General features: G+C 35.2%; 1 protein-coding gene and 1 pseudogene across 5 annotated transcripts in view; both read right to left on the bottom strand.

The window, feature by feature from the left end:
* Positions 1-3,482: 3,482 nt before the first annotated feature.
* The window catches only part of CENPE (centromere protein E), a 62,777-nt gene continuing 45,820 nt past the window's right edge, over positions 3,483-20,439 (bottom strand). For all 5 annotated transcript variants that reach the window (XM_036227649.1, XM_016159105.2, XM_016159107.2 and 2 more), the window contains 9 exons: positions 18,426-18,623; positions 17,501-17,704; positions 15,495-15,713; positions 13,368-13,553; positions 12,109-12,221; positions 10,584-10,681; positions 8,780-8,963; positions 6,693-6,979; positions 3,483-3,999 (listed from right to left, as the gene is read on the bottom strand). In XM_036227649.1, coding sequence (XP_036083542.1) covers positions 3,905-3,999; positions 6,693-6,979; positions 8,780-8,963; positions 10,584-10,681; positions 12,109-12,221; positions 13,368-13,553; positions 15,495-15,713; positions 17,501-17,704; positions 18,426-18,623 — 1,584 coding nt within the window. In that variant the 3' untranslated portion in view covers positions 3,483-3,904. The remainder of the gene's footprint in view (positions 4,000-6,692; positions 6,980-8,779; positions 8,964-10,583; positions 10,682-12,108; positions 12,222-13,367; positions 13,554-15,494; positions 15,714-17,500; positions 17,705-18,425; positions 18,624-20,439) is intronic.
* On the bottom strand, positions 7,438-7,556 carry LOC118608958 (annotated as a pseudogene).

The raw sequence follows: 20,439 nt of genomic DNA, 5'->3' as shown, positions 1-20,439 counted from the left end.
AGCAGTCATAGTGATTGAGAACAAACAGTGTGGAGTCAAAAAGATAAAGGTAGGTCCCACATCTTTCTCTCTCTAGTTAACACTGTTGCTTGACCCCCCGAACCTGTTTTCTCATCTGTGAAATGAAGGAAACCATAGCACCTTCCTCAGGGTTGGTGTGAGGAGGAAAGACTTAGCATGTAAAGCCATCAGCACAATGTGTCACATATGTACTTAGTCAAGTTAACAATTGTTAAAAATTCAATTGCAATGGATAGCAAAAATTGTCCTTTTTCTTTTTTAAACCTTGACTAGTTTCCACATGTTCCTGCATAGGGTCTTTGCTAACGCTGTCCCTCATTGTCTCACTGTGACTAATATTGGGTCTAGTGAGGGGTAACCACGCACAGCTGTGCTCTTTGCTTTACTAATGCCTTTCTTTTGACTTGAGGATTTTGAAACAGGCTCATTGAGTATGAGAGTTCCCTAATCAAGACCGACACCGATACTTATTCTTGAAGCAGCTTTCATCAGCTTTCCTTTGTCCACTGATCTTCAACAGTAAGATTTACTGTACAACAGTCTAAGTCGCACAGTATTGCAAATATATGCTTCCCCATCTGTGGAAGTATATATGTGGAAGCATACATCAGTGGACTGAATTTCTTCAAGGCTAGAGACTATCTTTTTCACCTGTACATTGTGGTCAGTTCATATTAAAGTTTATCATTTATTTGTTTTCCAAATACAATGAGTTCCACAAAGGCGGTAACTTTCGGTGCTTAGACCAATGATCAGCACAGAGTAGACAGTCACTTAATATTTGCTGAGTATGAATGGCAGCCTCCCTATAAGTTTCCTGAATATAATTCTGCCAGCCTCTCAAGAAAATGTTTCCTATGAACAATAATGTATTTTGTCTTCTCTGGTCCTGACTTAACTTTCAGACTATTTAGTATTTTATCTGACCATATTAATGCTTTTCAACATTTTTTCAAGTTTCCACTGTTGATTTTCACCATTGTTCCTTCATAATCATATGTCACAATATTAAAACTCAGATCATAAGAAATGTTCTGAGGCAGAGGTCAAGATGGAGGAATAGAAAGTTCCAGCTCTTTGCCCCAGAGACGCTGACATAACAACATGAGGACCAAAATTCCTTTGTGAGAACTTCAGAAGCCGGTTCAGAAGTTGCAGTACCCTAGGCGAGGACAAAGCTGAGAACAGCTGAAATGAAATAGGCAAGAAGGGCTGGTTCACTTTACTTACGAGACTCCTCCCCCAAGCTAGCACAGCTTAGCTTAGCCCCTGGCCCACGATTTCTCTGTTGTGGGGCGGAGTGGCAGAGGAAAGTTCATCCAAAGGCCCAACATGTTGGAGGGCTGCCCAAGTGACTGGTTTCTGTCTCGCCTCACTTGGAGTGCTGATGGAACGCGCTGTTTGGCACCACAGGGCCTGCTGCGCTCCAGACCGAGGCTGCTGTGGCTTGGCAGAGTCAGGAGAAAGTGCCCAACTCACGGCTTCCTCCTTGGGAGGAAGAGAGAACACAGTGTGTGTCTGGTGTTTCAGCCTTTTGGAGGGTTGCCCCAGGGACTGGTATATCTTGCCTGATTTGGGGTGCTAAAGGGAAGAAGATGTACTTTGGATGCCTGGGAGCCAGTGAGAACAAAGAGGGGTGGCTTCCTGCTGCAGCATAAAAGAACTGCAGTACTGCCCTGCAGGCAAACACCAGAGAGCCCAAGTGATCAGGAGCCCCTGAAAAAAAGTTGCAAACCTGCCCGACCCGTAAATTACGAAAGCGTAGGCAAGTCACATCCCGCCTCCACCACGCCCTCCTGCTGCCCCCGTCCCCGAAAGGTTTCAGAAGAATCTCTAACCAGACTGACTGGTGAAGGTCTTCCTCTCTGTGAAGCAGTCCGTAAAGAATGAAGGGGAGGCTAAAATTTGGGAAAAAAAAAAAAAAAAAAAAAACAGAAGGCACACAAAGAAACAGAGAAACAAGGTTCAATAAAAGGAACAAAATAAATCTCCAGAAACCAAATCCAAAGAAATGGTGATCTGTGAATAACCTGACAAAGAATTACGAATAGTTTTAAAGAAGCTCATGATCTGCATAACACAGACAACTAAATAAAACCATGCAAATAATGCATGAACAAAATAAGAATATCAACAAAGTAGAAACTATAAAAAAGCAAATAAATTCTGGAGCTGAGGAATACAATAGCTGAATTGAAGAATTCACTAGAGGAGCCCAACAGTGGACTTGATCAAGCAGAAAAATCAACGAAGTTGGAGAGGTCATTTGAAATTGTCCAGAGAAGAATAAAAAAAAAAGAAAGTGAAGAGCCTAAGGTACTTATGGGACATCAGCAGGTGGACCAATATATGCACAGCGGGACTTTCAGAAGAGAGAATGGGACAAAGTAAAACATTTATTTAAAGAAATAATGGCTAAAAACCTCCCAAATCTAAGGAAATGGTGATCCAAATTCAAGTGTTAAGTAACATTCTATTAGACTGGGTATGATTATATTTTTTTAACTGGCCTTAGTTTTATTATCCAGTCATGCATGCCTTTTACCTTGTGTTACTTTTTTTCAGCAGTGAGTGGACATTGTAAAGAAACAAACCTGTAGCTGTTATACTGTCTTGTTTGGGTGAGTGTGGAAAGGTGAAACAAATCTCCCACTTGGGGGACAGAATTATAGGAAGGGACAAATTCCCCTTAGCCCTAGAGAATTCTTGATTACATGTTAAGGGAAAATATCCAATCCACTTTAAAATGATGACTATGATGCAATTTATAATGTTTTCCTTTGCATGAATCTTACCAAAGAGACAAGCATGCCTCAAAATTACTGTTTTGAACCTTATGCAATTTGCTGTTATGTGATTTTTCAAAGTTATGTGATATAAAATATCAGGTACTCTCTAAAATCATAGTCCTTAACCTCTTATAGAGTCACAGACCCCTCTGAGAATATGGCATAAGAAAGCATGGATGGACCCGAGCATCCTCGAAAAATGAATCCACACACAAAAGTTAACATAATTTTTTCAGAAGTTACAGGCTGCATGGAGCCCATCCACAGATGCATGATGATATGTGGGGACCCCAGGTTTAGAATACTTTACTTTGATAGAGACTCTGGTCCTGTTTCCTCATGTCTACGATGAAAAGAGAAAATAAATGACTTATGAGGTTCTTCCAGCTAGAAATGCTATAATAGTGTGCAATAACAAAACAAGTAATTTATAGTGCTTGTATAGGAAGTGCGGTAGATGGGCCACAAAAATGTGAGAACTTTTGTAGTTATCACAGCAAAAGGTGGATTAAGAAATGAAGGTCATAGCATTTGCTGGCCTGTAACAACTTAAATCCAGAAAGTAGGTGTATATTTTCATAGAAAAATTCTGAAAGTCAACAAGAAAGGAGAGCCAAATATACCCTGAGTATCTTAGTAAGAAACCATTAATTAATGTTACAGGAATGGTGATTCAGTACTAATTAAACATTTATTGAATGTTCAAGGTATTAAAAAAGGCACTTACAATTTTGTTAAGTGATTATATTAAACTATAAATTATGTTTTGGAATTATCTAAGTCATATGTGGATAACTTTACAGTAATAAAAATGGATACATTTTATATTAAAAATTTCCTTCAATAACTTTATTCTTTATAAAATAAATAAGACGATTCGACTTCTGAAGTATCACCATATTCAGGAAGATGATATCGCTGTCACCATTCTAACTTACTGGAATGCATTAATCTCCTGTCCTTTCCCCTTCCAATTCTAGTGGCAAAGTGAAAACTGAAGTAAGTTGGACTGTGACATCATTGCCAGGGTCAGACACATCAAGTAACAACTAAGGAATACGGGGCCCCAGAGCAGTGACGGAAGTGTGAGTGGTCTATTGAATCTTGCATTCGGGCACATCTTTTCCCGAGAAGGCCTGCTGGGCTCCTGAGTGAGGATCCACATTCTCTGCCCCACCAGTTTGCTCTTCTGAGAAAAAGAAAAAAAAAAAAAGTCAAAAACAAAAGTAATCTTATTTTAAAAATCCACACACAAAAAAATACAACTGGAAATGGAAAGGATGTTAAGATGGAGAGATATGAAGAATGAAAAATGGGGATGTGATCAACTGCCTCATGTTAGCTCGTTTAAAAAATGGGTATTTTTTACTTCATTAGAGTTTATTTCCCATTTTTTCATTAAATGAATTCTGAGAAAATCATGTTGTAATAAGACCAAGAAGTAATAAAGTCTTATCTGGATTTGAGATTCAAAGTGAATCAAATATAGGTTGAGTTTGATTTTCTTTTGTCCTATTTTTAGAAAAAAACAAAACGGTGTGCTAAATACTTATTTTGTATTTTAGAGAATATTTAGACATCTTTGGAAGCCTTTGAGCCTTTAAAAAGCACGTCGACTGCATCTGTTTAACAATAACCAATATTCATTGTCGAATTATATTCATGAAAGACAGTTGTCCCTTGAACGACATGGGTTTGAACTGCATGAAAATATTACATGTGAATTTTTTTCAATAAATACTATAAAGGTATTTTCCTTAGAATTTTCTTACGATTTTCTTTTCTCCGGCTCACTTTATTGTAAGAATATGGTATATATGAGTTAATTGACTACTTATGGTATCAGCAAGGCTTCTAGTTAACACTAGGCTATTAGTTGTTAAGTTTTTGGGGAGTCAAAAGTCATACACAAATTTTTGTGCACGTGTGTTGGGGGTTGGTACCCCTAATCCCAGCGTAGTTCAAAGGTCAACTGTAAATCTAGCATGGCTGGTCCTGAGATAATTCAGATTACCTTTTATAATTAAAATTAAAATTAAAAACTGACAGTTTTTTTAGACTGAAGTTGAACTAATTTAAGCTGGGACTATGTCCTTCAATTCTGAATTGGTCGGTTTTTTTATCTTTATATCTTGCAGACTACTTTTTCATTTCACTTAAAAATAGTACCAGAGAGATTCATATATTGATCAAAAGACTTAGACATTTTAATTTGTGGTTGGATTCATATTATGTCTGTTTCTGGCATTATCAGATAAATAAGGTGGTTATAAAAGTTTGTCTTTCAAAACTCTTCTAAAATAGTGTTATGTATACACCAAAAGTTCCACATAATGTGCTGGCTAATGGAAGGCCCTTAAATAGTTAAATGCTAGTCCATGGAGTGAAGAGTTCAAAAATTTTTTCCAAATTGTTTTATGTCCTGCTATATTCCCCAAGAGCACTGTGAAACTGCCGGCTTGATCTAATTTTGATGTAGTTAAGAATGGATTGTTTTCTTCTTCACAAAGTAGAGCTCTCATAAAGCCTGGCAGCCTTTCCTTGAGGCTTTAAATGACTTGGCAGCTTCCTTTTTAGGGTACAATTTTGTTGCTTTAGACTTCTACAGCTGCATAATAGGGTATTTCAGACAGGCAGACTCAGTGTCACAAAGGGCTCTGGCCACGCATAACTGGGCATATGATATATGCTCTACGGTGAGAAAGACAATAAGAAACACATTACAGAGCTTGTCTTGTAATGCTCCCACCCGTGTACAGCACCCCTGAAGAGCTGGGGGGTGATCCTTGAGCTGCCCCACTCCATCCAATCGGGCACCTAGTACTGTTGATTTTACTCCCAAATCTGTCCCATCTGTCCACTTGTCTCCATTTCTACTATACCTGTTCACATCCATGCTACTGTGACTTACCTTATAGCTGACATCATGTTTTCAAAACTTATGGCTCATTATATTCCCCTGCTGTTGTTTAAAATTTTTCAAAGGCTTCCATGTTTTCAGGAAGAAGTAAAAATTCCATTTACAGTCGACAAAACCCACATGCCTGGCTCTCACCTCTCTCTGGCTTCTCTGCTGTCACCCACAGGAGAGGAGCATGCTCACTGTCCTCTGGCCACACACATTTCTTTAGACTCTTCCCCTGGTTATGTTCCCACTGACCCTGGGGCTGTCACCTTTCCATTTGCCCACATGCTTTCCCTCCCCTCTTTGTTAGGCTAACTAACATTAACCTCTTAGATCTCAATTCCTTTTTTTAAGAAAGACTTCCCTAATATTCTTAGAACAAAAACCTATTATAAACCTCAGAGTCTTTTGCACTCTAGAATTTTACCCTTTTTTTTGACTACTTGATGATCAACTATAGCTCCTATTAGACTTTAGCCTCTAGAAGCCAGGGACCGTGTCTGGTTTTGCTCACCAATGTACTTTTCAGGGTCTGATATAGATTACATAGTTGGGGATTAAAAAATTCTGTTGATCAATGAATTAGTAAGTGAATGATACAAGTCTACAATCTGGTCTGTGTAAAATGAATACAATGCTTTTAGAAATACTGGCTCACTGAATTGATGAGAAAATCTTTTTCAGTAAAAGTAGCTTTGTTTATAGGGTAGTGTCTTTATGTCCTTGGAGAGCTGCTTATCTATCCTCGGGAAAAGCTTGAGTGTTTAAGAGGCAACATAAAAACGTCGCTGGGGGTATAAAGTGACTTCAGTGCTGTGCTTTAGGGAAACACTCTCCCAGAGACAGCAAATGAAATCTGTGCTGCTGCTTGTTCACCCATCTCTTCTCTTGTGTAAACCTGTCCTTTGGGGCCACATGTTAAAGAAAAATCCCAACTGTTATCCTCCAATTGCTAAGGAACCAGTATATTTACCCACCCGGGCAAAGGCCTAAGCCTGAGTTATCAAAATAGCGAACTGGATGAGGTGCTGGTAAAGACTTTGATCGGTTGTCAAAAAACCAAGATTTTGGTGATTCCTTTGGCACAGGATCTTGCAAATTCTGTTCCTCGCATGGAGAAGCCACATGTTGTCTCTTTTTAGAAGCTGTTCCAGTCACTTTAGGAGACTTTGGAGAATTCTCACAAGTTACTTCTTTGTGAACCTCTCTTTTAAGGGTTCTCTCCTTCCACGTTTTGACCTCATTGGAAAGACGATGATTATTGCTTTAATGTAGAGTTAGGGGTGGGGAGAAAAAAAGACTGTAAGACTACTCATTTTAAAAAGTATTCGCATTTACATAAAACATTTTTTTTTTAATTGTGGTAAAACATATGTAACATAATTTATTATTTTATCATATATTTTAATCTCAACTTACTGCTTGCTATTTGGTCTATTTCCACAGTTCAGAAAATGAAATAAGGTCAATATAAATTGAATAATTATAGTTAATCTTGGTGACCATGGAATCTCGAAAAGAAAGCTTAGGGTATATATAACATTAGGTTTTCAAATGAATCAAAGATATCCACAGTGCTTTATCTATTGATAAATTAGTCTTCTAGATAGATGAATTTTTTTTTTCTAATTAAAATTTTTTTTTTGGTGAGGCAACCGTTGGTTGATCTCACAGATTGCAAGGGCCTTGTCAGCTTACAATCCTTTATTTATTTATTTTTTACACCTGCAGCACCTGGTCTTCCTAGGTGGTCTCCCGTCCAAGTACTAACCAGGCCCGACCCTGCTTAGCTTCTGAAGTCAGATGGAATCGGGCTTCTTCAGGGTAGCATGGCCACAAACTGGAGAGATGAATCTTTAATGTAATGTACCTTTGTTGCTTTAAAAGAAATATTACATTGATTTTCCAGATTGTTATAGTTTTGCTTCTTACAGGAAATGCCACCAGCATTTATCTAGTTCCTCCAGGGAGAAACCTGGGAAGCAATCCTCGAGGCCCTGCTCTCCTTTATCAGTCAGCCAAGTCTGTTCATACAACCTCATACCTGTCTCTCAATTTCATCTCCACATTTTTATCCCCATTGTTACTATTCTTTTTTTTTCTTTTTTCTTTTTTTTCTTTTTTGGCCTTTACTACAACAGATTCCTATATTGGGTTCCCTTATACTGTTGTAGTAGTCAGAGATGCTATCTGATCTCACCAGGCCCCAGCTTAAAATCCTCCCTTCCTTTAGGATACCACCCAAGCTTCCTCAGAATGACTCATAAGGGCCTGTGGAATCTGGGCCAGTTACCTCTGGCATCGCATCTTGCAATTTATTGGGTCTCATTCTCTATGCTCTGGCCACACGGGATGTCTCTTAGTTCCACCTACTCAAAGCCTGTGCAAATGCTGTTCCCTAGGCCTAGAAGGCTTACCTGTCTCTCCTTTCACCTAGCCTCACTGGTACTTACTTATTTTTCAGTTCTACTCATATATTAGTCTCTTGATCACTCCCCTCCCCATGCTTAGATAAAGTTTGATCCTTTTTTTGTACCCTTTCATAATGTTCTGGGTTTTTTTTGTTGTTTGTTTAATAGCACTCATTAGAAAGAATTAGTTATTTGCATAATTATTTAATGCCTATTTTTCTTCTACTATATTATTAATAGAGATTAACACAAGATTCTTATTTTTGGTAGAAGCCAAATATTTCTGTTAGAACTGTTTATATAGTAAAACAGGCTGTAATGTTGGACATGAGGGGCTCTCTTTTGAGGAAGGTCTCACAGACTTGGGTATATGGACTTGTGGTATATTTTAGCTGCTTTCTCAAAGATCTCTGCTTACATCCTGGTCCTTGAATTAGTTAAAACAGGTCAGTTGACAGATAGCAAATATCTGGAATACTCCTACCATATTCTTATACCTTTTTAAAAAGACACATTACGTGAGTGCTAAAAATTACTTTCTCCATATGTAAAGGGTTGCTAACTGCAAAAAATATATGTGTATGTGTATATATCATCACACCTCACACATAACAGACATAAGAATAATTTCTGTATCATTTTGCACATCTTACCTTAACAGTTCATTCTTTTGCTTTATTAGCTGTTCATTTTGCTGCTTTAACTTAGAAATTTCCTTTTCTAGTCGTACATATTCACTTTTCAAAATAAGAGCTTTTGTGCTTTGTACAATGCCACTGCCACCTCCACAGGTTAGGGGTTTATTTGAAGGCTGAGGATCGGTATTTTCTGATATTACTGTGGAGGCAAATACACAGATAGACCCAAAATTCAAAATAAAGGAAACAGTACTACATACAATACGTACAGTATAAAACCTGACACATCTTAATTGTCATCTCCCCAGGAGTCACCCCTGACATCCTCCTGCACCTGACTTCCATGCCTATCTCACTGTCAGTTCTATGCGTCTCTAGAATCGTTCTGCTCTCTACCCACCAATTCCACTACCATAATCCTGCTAAGATTTTTCATCATGGTTGCAGCAGTATTAACTCTCTCCAGTTAGAGTTGCCCTTCACTGATCTACCCACTACATCAGTGGCACCACTAGAGGGCTTCTTCCGACAGAGAGTGCATGTGTAGGGTCTACCCCAGTCATCATTACTCAGCAAATCCCTGCGAACTAAACAAACCTGAGAATTATATTAAAACAGATATTATTATATATTCTATACTACATGTATAAAAGCAGTATAAAGAATTGTTCTATAAATCTTAGATAAAATTGCATAAAAATGTAAGGGGCTTGTGTAGAGAAAATACTCAATGTTCATTTTCTTTTGAATTATTTCGAATGCAGGTACAATATGTACCTGAAAGTCACTTACAATCAAGAGTCATTTTTCTGACCCTTCTGCAACAACAAAGTTCTTGGTTCTATTTTTATTCCTAGGAGCTGCGATAGACACTAGGCATGTTCAAACTAAATATGCACTAGACAACATCTTTAAACACTATCACTATTTTTTTTTTAATAGACAACAATACACACCAATATCATCTTACGTGTGCTTGACATTTAATAATTTCAGTGTGCTTTAACACACTGCTTTAAGTCTGATCCTTATAACAAGTGTCTGTCTGTATGTGTCTGTCTGTCTGTCTGTGTGTCTGTCTATCTGCTAGAGGGTCAGGTGTGGTCCCTATGATTTCTCATAGCTGTTAAGTGAGGGCAATCAGTTCAGAGACTTGCCCTGACTGTTACTTCGATGCTTATTCTACCACACAAAGCTGCCCCAAGTAGTGTTCAGCGTTCACTCCTATAACATGAAACAGGAAATAGAAACGTGGAAACAGGCATAGCTTGAGGAATGTATATGCAGAAGTTTGATCATTAGATTTGAAAACTGTACCTAAGATAAATTTTAAACAGTTTATAAATAAGCATCAACTTTGTATTTTCAGTATTAAGAACAAGTGAAATAGTATTTACTATATTTATTGTGCACTAATTATACTTTTACTGTTCATATCATTAAAACCTGTTAACACAGGCTTGGATTTTTATAGGGAAGGGTACTTCTACCTTGATAATTAAATCATTCTTTCATAGTACTGAAGGTATCTTTACTAATATGTAAAGATCTGATAATGCAAAGGTAAAATTCATATTTTTCAAGAATCATAATGGATAAAGAATTGACATTATGGTAAAACTAAGGAGATATCACAGGATAAATATAATTACAATAAATTTATTTTAAAAATAGTTCTTTCTACTCTTCTACAAGGGAATCAGTGATTAGCCTAGGTTTATTCTTGAATGTCACATATATAATAGTAGTCTTCAAAAGGTATAAGCATGTTGAGAAGTAAAATGGGAATGATCTGGAAATATCACCATTTTCCACTTACTTGAGGTATCTTGGGCCTGTTGACTTCTTCTAAGATTTTCTCTCAATAATCTTATAACTTCTTTTTGATACTCTACAGCGGCTTTTGTGGAAGCAATTCTAATAAGAACAACGAAATAAATATGTAAAAGCCCAACGACTTTTATTGGAATAAACAGATCTGCTGTCAAGAATTTTCTAGTAAAATACATCACATTGACATAATATCCATAAATAGCAATAGATAAGCCATTATGATACACCCCTGGTATCATGCACTTTGTAGTATAACACTGTCAAAATTGGAAGTATTCTGTTGTAGTAGCAGGGGCAATGCTTTTAACATTAAGAAACTATTTCTTTTTAAATTTCTGGAAGTTCAATAGCTATTAATTGGATAATGAGAAAAATTATATTCAAAAGTACCAGAAAATAAGTAATTGAGCTGTTACTACGAGATTTTAGAAATATCTTGAAGGCACAACAATTACCAGAGCATGAAAGCAAAAAGCAGCTTCCTTTCTACATTGTCAGGCAAGTAAACTCTGGCTTCAGCTCTGTTCAAATACTGCTCATTGTTCCCCAGTCGTGAAGAGGCACTTTATAGCACTTCATGAATTACTGGCTTAAGCATTAACCATAATGGTAAATCATAAGGCTTTCTGCCTTTTTTAGTGACTGAAAGTATCTGCTGATTCTATTCGATAAGCAAAATTGCTTACCAAGTCTTACCAAAGGAAGGCTGGTTAGAGTGCATGAAGTTTCAGAGTACTACTTTTTAAGCAAAATTAGATGTCATCATTAAATATTTATTAAAGACTTACAGAAAGAATAAAAAGTTTTAGGAACCAGAAGGGATCTTAAGAAATCCTCTAGTACAAACCTGTCCTTTTATTGATTATGAATGTGCAGGGCATAGAGATTAAACAACCTGCATAAAGTGATATATTAATAAGTGGCAACATTATATTTCTAATTCAGTTTCCCTGACTCTGTTTAATGTTCTTTTCATTATGCTATACCACAGAGAACTTTAGGCACGCTATTATGTATAGTAGTATAGTCAACATATCGATAAAAAGAAGATATGCTTTTGGGCACTAGGTACTATAATTTCAAAGGAAATACAACCTTTACAGAAAAACAGTAGGACAAACAAATGAAATTAAGAGACCCAACAAAAACTTAGTAGAACTGCTAACCACACACACACACACACACACACACACACACACACACGTACACACGCACATTCTTAACATTTACTTTTGAGCACAAAAAGGCCATTTTTATACTGTTTATATATGACTAAGAAAGAAGCATCCAAAGACATAGTGTGTTAGTAATTGATCAGAATTGTACTTATTTTTAAAATCTTTGCATTTGTATGGAGAATTTAATAAATTAAAAATCTGTGAATGTTTGTATTTATTTTTAAAAAGCAATAATATTTTCAGATATTTTAAAAAGTTAACTAATGCAAAGAAATTTATATAATTAAAAGTTTTAAGGTATTAAAATTATGTTTAATTAAGACAAAGACATACTCTTTTTCAAACTCCTTGGCACTTTTCATTTTTTCTAGGTCTATTTTCACCAGCTTTGTTTTGAGATCTTCAATTTCTTCTTTATAAGGTTTAGCTCCTATAGCAACTTTATCCTATGAAATAAAATAATTTTAGAGGTATTTCAAAGAGTTGTGAATTGCCTTTACCTGGTAGGAATATTTTAAAACAGCAAACTAAATATAGAGTAGGAGAGGCACAAATTTTAACTCTAAAATGAATAACAAAAAGATATTTGATGTGAAGTATATCTGAAGCTATTGGAAGCTAATATGTAATTAGAGAACATATAATTTGCTCCTTAAAACAAATTCTTTCTCAATTAAAAAGTGATATAAACAAAATAAGAAAGGTTGAAAATAATAAAATGGGTAGATAAAGGTAATCAGGAAAATGAGAAAGATGTCAGTACAACAATATAAAACTAGATCTAAATTCAAGGCACAAAGTATTATATAGCATTATTGGGGGATATTTTGTATTCAAAGATTATTTAATCCACTGACATAAATATATCTACTTTCCACTCAGAGAAAAAAAATTATTCATATATAAACATATATGGACATATAAAAAATCTTTTTTAATGGATAATGTCTCCTTGAATAAATGTTAAATAATGAAAAGAACAGACATTCTTGACTTGCTCCTAATTTTAACTGGAATGAAGAGACACTGGAACCACACAACAGCAAACTTAAATGTCTATTAGGGTCAGACTCGAAGAGCATTCTGAGAAGTGGCTGGGGCTAAATAAAGGGAATGGTAAGGATGTGATGAACCAGGGTGTAACCTGTAATGGCATTCATTGAAATGACTGTTCTTTCTAGAGAAAACAGGTCAGGTTCAGTCCCAGCCCATCAGATAGGACTCAATAACAGGGGGATTAAATAGAAAAAAAATTTTTTTAATGTACTTATCTAACAAGGAGTGTTAAATATTTAGGTAAGAATCATTTTTTTTAAATGATCATACATCTTAAAGTATAAAGAATATTATTTATACGTCTTTAAAAAATAATTTTTCTAGGAAGATAAAGATAAAAATAATCATTATTTTGCATGAAAACATACTCCCACATTTCATTTCTAAGCTGTCACTTACTTTTTCAAAGCTTGAGTACTGAACTTGAAACATATATAGGTAATAGGAAGTTGAAGTAAAAGATTAGGGCCCCAAATGATCTGCCAAATTCAGTAGTAAAAGGAAAAAAAGCCCTTTATAAAATGAGTTTAACTTACCTCAAGTACTTGGATCATTTCTTTTGTTTTTTCAAGGCGTTTATTTGATTCATTAACTTGTGCTTGAAGTTTTGCTATTACATCATTAGTCTTGTCAAGTTCTCTCTGCATGGTTATAATCTTGGCATCCTTACGCAAGGCACTTTCTTTAGCTTCAAGTAGTGAAGTTTCCAGCTCTTGGATTTTCTATCAGAAAAAGCACACATATATAAGGTCTGACAGAAAAGACAGAATCATAGTATGTAAGTTTAAGACAAAGATGATGATATATAGGTATTGATTTTCCACAGAATGTATTAAACAAAGAATAGAAGCCAAGCATCACTCAATTTACACAAGTAATATTTTTGTTCATTGAGAAGCTGGCGATTTTTGGAATAAAAAATGGCCAAATTGTACATTATAATGTTTAATATTTATTTTATTTACTTATTAGCACAGTGCTAAGCATATTAAATTGGTGCTCACATTTTAAATTAACATTACTTAAAGTACATTTGTTAACTGACTTTTTAATACGTAACATACCTTTCCCTTTATTTTTACTACCTAGATTTTAAATTGAAAAACACAAGTAGGTGGAAGAATTCAAAGGCATACAATAAAGAGTAAGTTTTCTCACCTCAGACCCCCAGTCGACCCTAAAGCAATGACTACTAAACACTTTTAAGTATATCCTTCCAGAAATTTTTCATGTGAATCTAAGCATATATGAATATACAGTTTATAAAAACAGCCATGTACAACAGAAGCATGCTAAATATATTTATTTCTGCTTTTTTTTAACTTCACAGTATATTTTCCAGATCTTTCCATTATCAACACATACAGATCTCTTATATTTTTGTTTTCATGGATATTTACATCCTGCTTCATGGAAATAGCATAAATTGGTTAATCCATCATTGACTAATAAACATTTAGGTTATTTCCAATTTTTTGGAATAATAAACATACTTGAATTTGTTTATGTTTATAAGATTATTCTCATGCACACTCATGCAGGATTTCCTCCAGAGTGTTTGTTTCTTTCTGGCCTACTTGGAATTTATTTTTGGCTAATGAGTGCAGTAAGAATCCAGATCTATTTTCTGCCAGTTGGCTATCTCGTTGTTCTGAATCAAGTATTTAAGTAAATCGTCTTTTCCCTATTGAGCTGAATGTTACCATTATCCTGTGCTAAATTCTCAAAATTATTTGAGTGTACTGCTGAACTCTCTATTCTGTTCAATTGTTCTATTTGTCTATTCCTGTATCATTACTAAACTACTTAATGCTACTCTAATTTGGCCTAAGTACCAAACTAAGAGCATATATTTTATTATTTGGTAGGGTATTTTCCCTGGGGTCACTGAAGATGGAATTTCCTTCTGCTTCTTTATCTTATTGCTTTGGTAGATGGGTTTCATAGTTTCACAATTTTTATCTCTACCAGCTGACCGAAGTAGTCTGTAGTGGTCAGCAAAACAATAAGTTATATACTTGAGTTCTTCAAGTTTCTGACAGTATTGTGTAGCTGATAATTTATAAGTATATTTAGTCTTGGGTTATCCATTAAATCATTCTGTAGGTTAACAAAATAAAATAGTATATTTGCTTTATAGACTGCTGAGAGTAGTTAATAAAGTAATTGAATTATTCAAATAATGTACTAATTTTTAGACACAAGTTAATCTGCATTAGAAATCTGTATATATTTTTACCCTCTTATGTTTTCATTTTTATTTCAATATTAATCAATATTAAAGACATTGATGCTAAATTGCTTTCCCTCTAAGCTAGTTCTGTATACATACAGATCGTAACTTAATAGAAAGTCACATGATTTAGGGAAATGTATAATGTAAGGTAAAAATACCTTAAATGGCATATATATCTATTATTCGAATTAAGCTATGAGTTACTTCTGTCTTATAAGCCAAAAAGACCTTATATGATTAATTTAGTTGAGTGACAGTCACAATAGAACTATATTTAAAAACAAGCCCATCTCACACACACATAAAGATGGTCCATGTTCCTTAATAAATATATTTGATACTATAATTCTGTTTTGAAATGTTATATTGGATTCATCTTTAACTCTGTGATTAAGCTGCAAACTGAAAAATATAAAAAATTATATACCTCTGTGGTTAGTTGTGTGGCTCTTGATATAACATGAAGATTCTTATCATCTTGTGTAGTAGGATTAGCAAGGGCACCAGATGTCTGAGAGAGCTTCGAAGTTTGGTAGTTTCTAAACAGTTTTTCATTTTTCTCTCTTATTAATTTCAGGTCATGTTCCCATTCTTTAGCTACAGTAGCATTTCTTTCCTCAAACTCTGTTGATTCATTCATTATAGCCTATTGAATAATAAAAATACCATTACAGGTTTAAAATGAATTACATATTTAAAAAATAAAAAATACTAGAATTCTAGAACAAGGTATATGTTGAAATTTATTTTCAGAACATTCTAGAACAGTATGTAAAGAACATAAAAGAATGTGAAAATTACTTGTGGTTTGTGTCAGTTCTTAAAATTTCAGAAGATATTGATGATGAAAATGAAAGAAGAATAAGGACTGGAGAAGATTCGGATTGATTTGTAAGAGGATAATCTCGCTATTAGATTAGTACTAACCTATAAAGAGGAATTGGAAGAACTGTGGAGCCCTTATTTACGTTATAGCTAATAACAAAGTCTTAACTGATATCTAAGAGCAGAGCACACCCAGTAAACTTAATAACCAATTATCCTGTTTCATTATAAACCTCAGTGTCTATAGGGAAAAGAATTCGCTGATTTGGTAATTAATCTGAAAATCTTATATTTCTGTGCAGAGAGTAACAATCAATACGTCTTTTATACTGAAGGCTAACTAACTCTGAAATTACTCATCTTTTTTATGAATCCCTAATTTGTATGGGATGTTCGTTTTGCTCTCATCACAAATGCCTTATTGGCCTTATCTACAACTTTGTGGCTTTATGGTTATTCTTTTAGACTTGGACCTAAATTAGTTGTATTCTTGCTGGCACCCTGGACTTTCCTTGGCTCTGGACTGCTGACTTCACCCCATACAAAGTTGCCAATTTCAACTCTCAGGGTGCTGGATGATGCCACACACATACTGATCCACATGATAGAAATCTCCACTTTCTAATCACAGCTGGGCCCCTCAATATTGCAAGAATAACTCTGAATTATATGGAGATTATTTTATCTAAACATTGGTTTTATGCTTTTCTCTACTGATTATACTTTTTTTTTTAAGTTCATTTACTATTTTGTTAGCTTCGGGTATTCAACAAATGGGATTAACTATCCATTAAATATTATCTATATTTCACTGTGATTTAAGTATAATTTCCAGATGAAATTAAAGTGTCAGGAAAGAACTACCTGAACACATGAAATATAAAACCAATTTTAGAAGTTATAATATTAATCTAGTCCATTTGCATATATAACAAGCAACTTCCTGATTACTACATACTTTATCTGATATGTAAAGTAGGGATTACTTCAGTAAGCAGAATTCGTATTCTGATCAGTGGAAAGTAAAACAAATTAATACACTGCTCTTAAGCAATGTTGGTTCTTATGAATCTGTCTACTAGAGTTGATCACCTTGGGAACAATGATACAAACTGTTTTTGAACCTCAAGCTGAAGGATGACAGCATATGATAGTGACCCACTGAGATGAAAAGCCTGACTAAAGTAGCTCACCAGGTTTGTCTATGGCTCTACCACAGTTACTGCCTGTAACCTTGAAACAGGCTCTCTCTCACCTTGCCTGAGACTACCTTAGGAAAAGGCTCAATTCCTACAGAAGCAGTGAAAAGTGAGAAAGGAAAGAATGGCAAGAGGATTCAAGGTTTCACAAGTAGAAACTATTATACATTAAGATTTTGTTACCTTCTTTACAAGTATAAATTGATATGTTTAAGTATCTTAAGGAAGTATAACATGTCAGAGAAAGAACATGCTTTAACACAATCTTTTTCACAAAGCATATATGAATAAATGAAAGAAAACATACTTAAAATCCAGTTGCTCCAAGTCCTTTTAAGAACGAGGTAGAAAAATTAAAGCAAACAACAACCAAAAGAACAACAGAGCACAATAAAAAATTACTACTTACAATTATTTTGTTATTATAGAAGTTATTCACTTGACAAATCCTATCATTTTCTTTCTGGATGCCACTTTTAAGCTTTTCTATATCAAAATGAGTATTCAACCACTCTTCCAAAAACTGAGTCATTTCTTTCCGATTACTTAGTACTTGTTGAAATTCAGTCTTTATGCTGTGGAAGTCACTTTCTGAAAAATCTTTGAGAATTTCCTGTGTTGAAAAGTAATTATTGAATTGCTTGAACATTAGGAAAGTTTTTTTCTAACTACCATACAAACATCAAAAGGTGAAAATGCCTAACTAAATGTTCATTCCTAATATTGTGAAGTAGATATAGTTTTAATTATTCTAATCATATTAGAAATATAATTCTAATTTAAAACTTATTCTAGTTATTTGAATAATAAAATTTTGGCAATATATGCTACATAACAGAGGCACATCTACAAATCCTGCCTGTTAGAATTAAAACCTGTCAAAACTACAAATCTGTGAGTAATAATTACAATATGTAAAGTGCTTCTGGATGTAGCTCTTCTTTGCAGATAGCATCCCTTACATGTGTGTTATGAATTAGAAGCCAGCCTCACAGTGCTGGCTGAGAGCAGGATACGCCACGTGAAGTTGGTATAATAAAAATGTTCCTGACTCCTAGTCAACAGGTCTAGGAAGTTTCTGAAGACATTTAGAACTATTCTGGAGTTCCATGAATTCCCACTTGCTAATATTAAGTCTATTTTTCTGTATCTGTGGAGTTCTGAAATGAGGCTTGTCTTGTCTATCACTTGGCACGCTTTACATTTGGCCAGCTGTCAATCTGCAACCTATTTTTAATTTTTGGTAAATGTAAATGCATTAACCACATGAAAAGGTACCTTTCTAGTGATAAAAAGCCTTACAATTTAATTAAATCCAGTTAAATTAAATTTACCTCAATATGTAGATCCATCTTCTGGCTCAGTTTGAGGTCCCTTAATTCTCTGGATGGTACATCATAATCTTGTGGAAGGGGCTGAATTTTACCTAGCAGTTCACTTTGCTTTTCCACTTCATCAATAAAAAGCATTTCAAATTTATTGATGGAATCATGTTGTTCTTCCTTTGTCATTATAATGTGGCTTAACACATACTTGCAGAGAAACAAATTGGGAAAGGAAACTTTTATCACATTTAAAGGCTGTTTGAACCTTTAAGACTAAAGGTGGGATAGCATCTCTTGTTTATCTATATACTCTGCTAAGTGAAGAGGAAGGAAAGAGCCTTTCTATATCCCCAACTTTCTTCTCTCAGCATCTTGGAAGAATAAGTTCTAGTTCCTTATTTCTGATTTCCTACTGGCTATACCTCATACATGTCCTACAAGAAGCTCAGATACAATACGTTTAAAATGCAACATGATCTTTTCCCCTAAAAACCCACCTTTCTTTGTTGTTCCTTTTTTTGGTAAATTATATCACCAATTATCCAGGTTTCCCATTTAGACACCTGAGATTCATTTTCAACATCTTCTTCTGCCTGCCTTGGTGTGGTGACCAATATGGGTGTGCCATGCCTCAAGCATATTTAGATGTTTGGTTTCAAGGTGACAATAATTTGAATGCTATATGTTCCATGGGCCTCATGAATAAATTCTGGATATCACACTGTCAGGATTTGTAGAAGACCATCAGAGCCTGAGGGGCAATCTAACTAGGTAGGGTGGATGCCAGCTCCCTACTTCCCCAACTTCACTATTCCCTTAACCTCTTATAATTTGGCCTCTTAACCACTCAACTAAAACTGCTCTGACAAGGGTTACCAAGGAGATGCATCATCAACACACTGAGGAGATCTCTTCAGTCCATTTTCTGGCTATCTGAATTCTTAGACATACTCTCCTCCACTGACCTGAGTGATAACACTTTTGTTTGGTCTTCTCCTGTCTCTTTAACTACTATCTCTTGAATATTTATCTTTTGCAGAGTTCTCTTCTTCTTTCAAGGCTCTTATTCCTCTACTATGCTTTTTAGGTGATCTCACATATATTATCCATCGCCTACACGAATTCCAAATCTTTACCTTTAGTTCTAGCAAACCTCAGATTCACAGCTCAAAACTACTTGATTTCTAGTCTTGGATGTTCCATCACAGGTATTTCTACCTTAAAACATCTCAGAGTGGACACCTGATATCTCCTCCTGCTGCACCTGCCTTGCTCCTCTTCTTCTTTTTTCTTTATGTCAGTTAATGGGACCACTACACACAGACCTGGGTAGGTCCGAATCCTGGGATGCAATCTCAACTGGTCTCCCTTACCTCCACTATCAATCACACAGACCCACTATTTTAAGGTGCTAAATATTTCTTTAATTTCTTCTATCCTTTCCATTCCTAGGAATCCGTCCAAAGTCACCATATGTCATCTAGATAATTTTAACTGCTGCTATCATCCTATTCTCTCTGCCACTAGGCTTATCCCCTGCAAATTCATTTATGTTTTGTCGGTAGTGAAGTATCTAAAATGGCAATCTGATCATGTTATTGCCACCACTTAACATAACTGTCCAGTGGCTTCCCATCATCTACAAACAAACTCCATCCAAACTTTATTGCCGGGGTCCGTCTTCCACTTCAGTCTTAACTTCTTTACCTTTTTTCCTGGTATGTCATATAACTTGCACATACTTCTATCACTACACTTATTACCTCTTTATACATCTGCCCCATCCACTGGACTATTAGATATTTGAAATGCTGTTCATTCCTGTCTCCTGAGCACCTTGACACAGTGTCTAGGCAGAGCCCAGGTTTTGTTGAATGACCAGGTTCTAAGTGCACTAAGGATCTTGCACATACAATTTTTAGACCCAAATAATCTTTAATTCGGTAGTCAACACACTAAGTAGCAAATATGCCAACCCCAAATCATGATTTAAATACAATTAAGTTTGTAAAATTTATGGCAA

Source organism: Rousettus aegyptiacus, unplaced genomic scaffold (genome assembly GCF_014176215.1).
Source record: "Rousettus aegyptiacus isolate mRouAeg1 unplaced genomic scaffold, mRouAeg1.p scaffold_m13_p_10, whole genome shotgun sequence".
In the NCBI taxonomy this organism is placed as follows: domain Eukaryota; kingdom Metazoa; phylum Chordata; class Mammalia; order Chiroptera; family Pteropodidae; genus Rousettus; species Rousettus aegyptiacus.
This window is presented reverse-complemented; position numbering and strand designations above follow the sequence as displayed.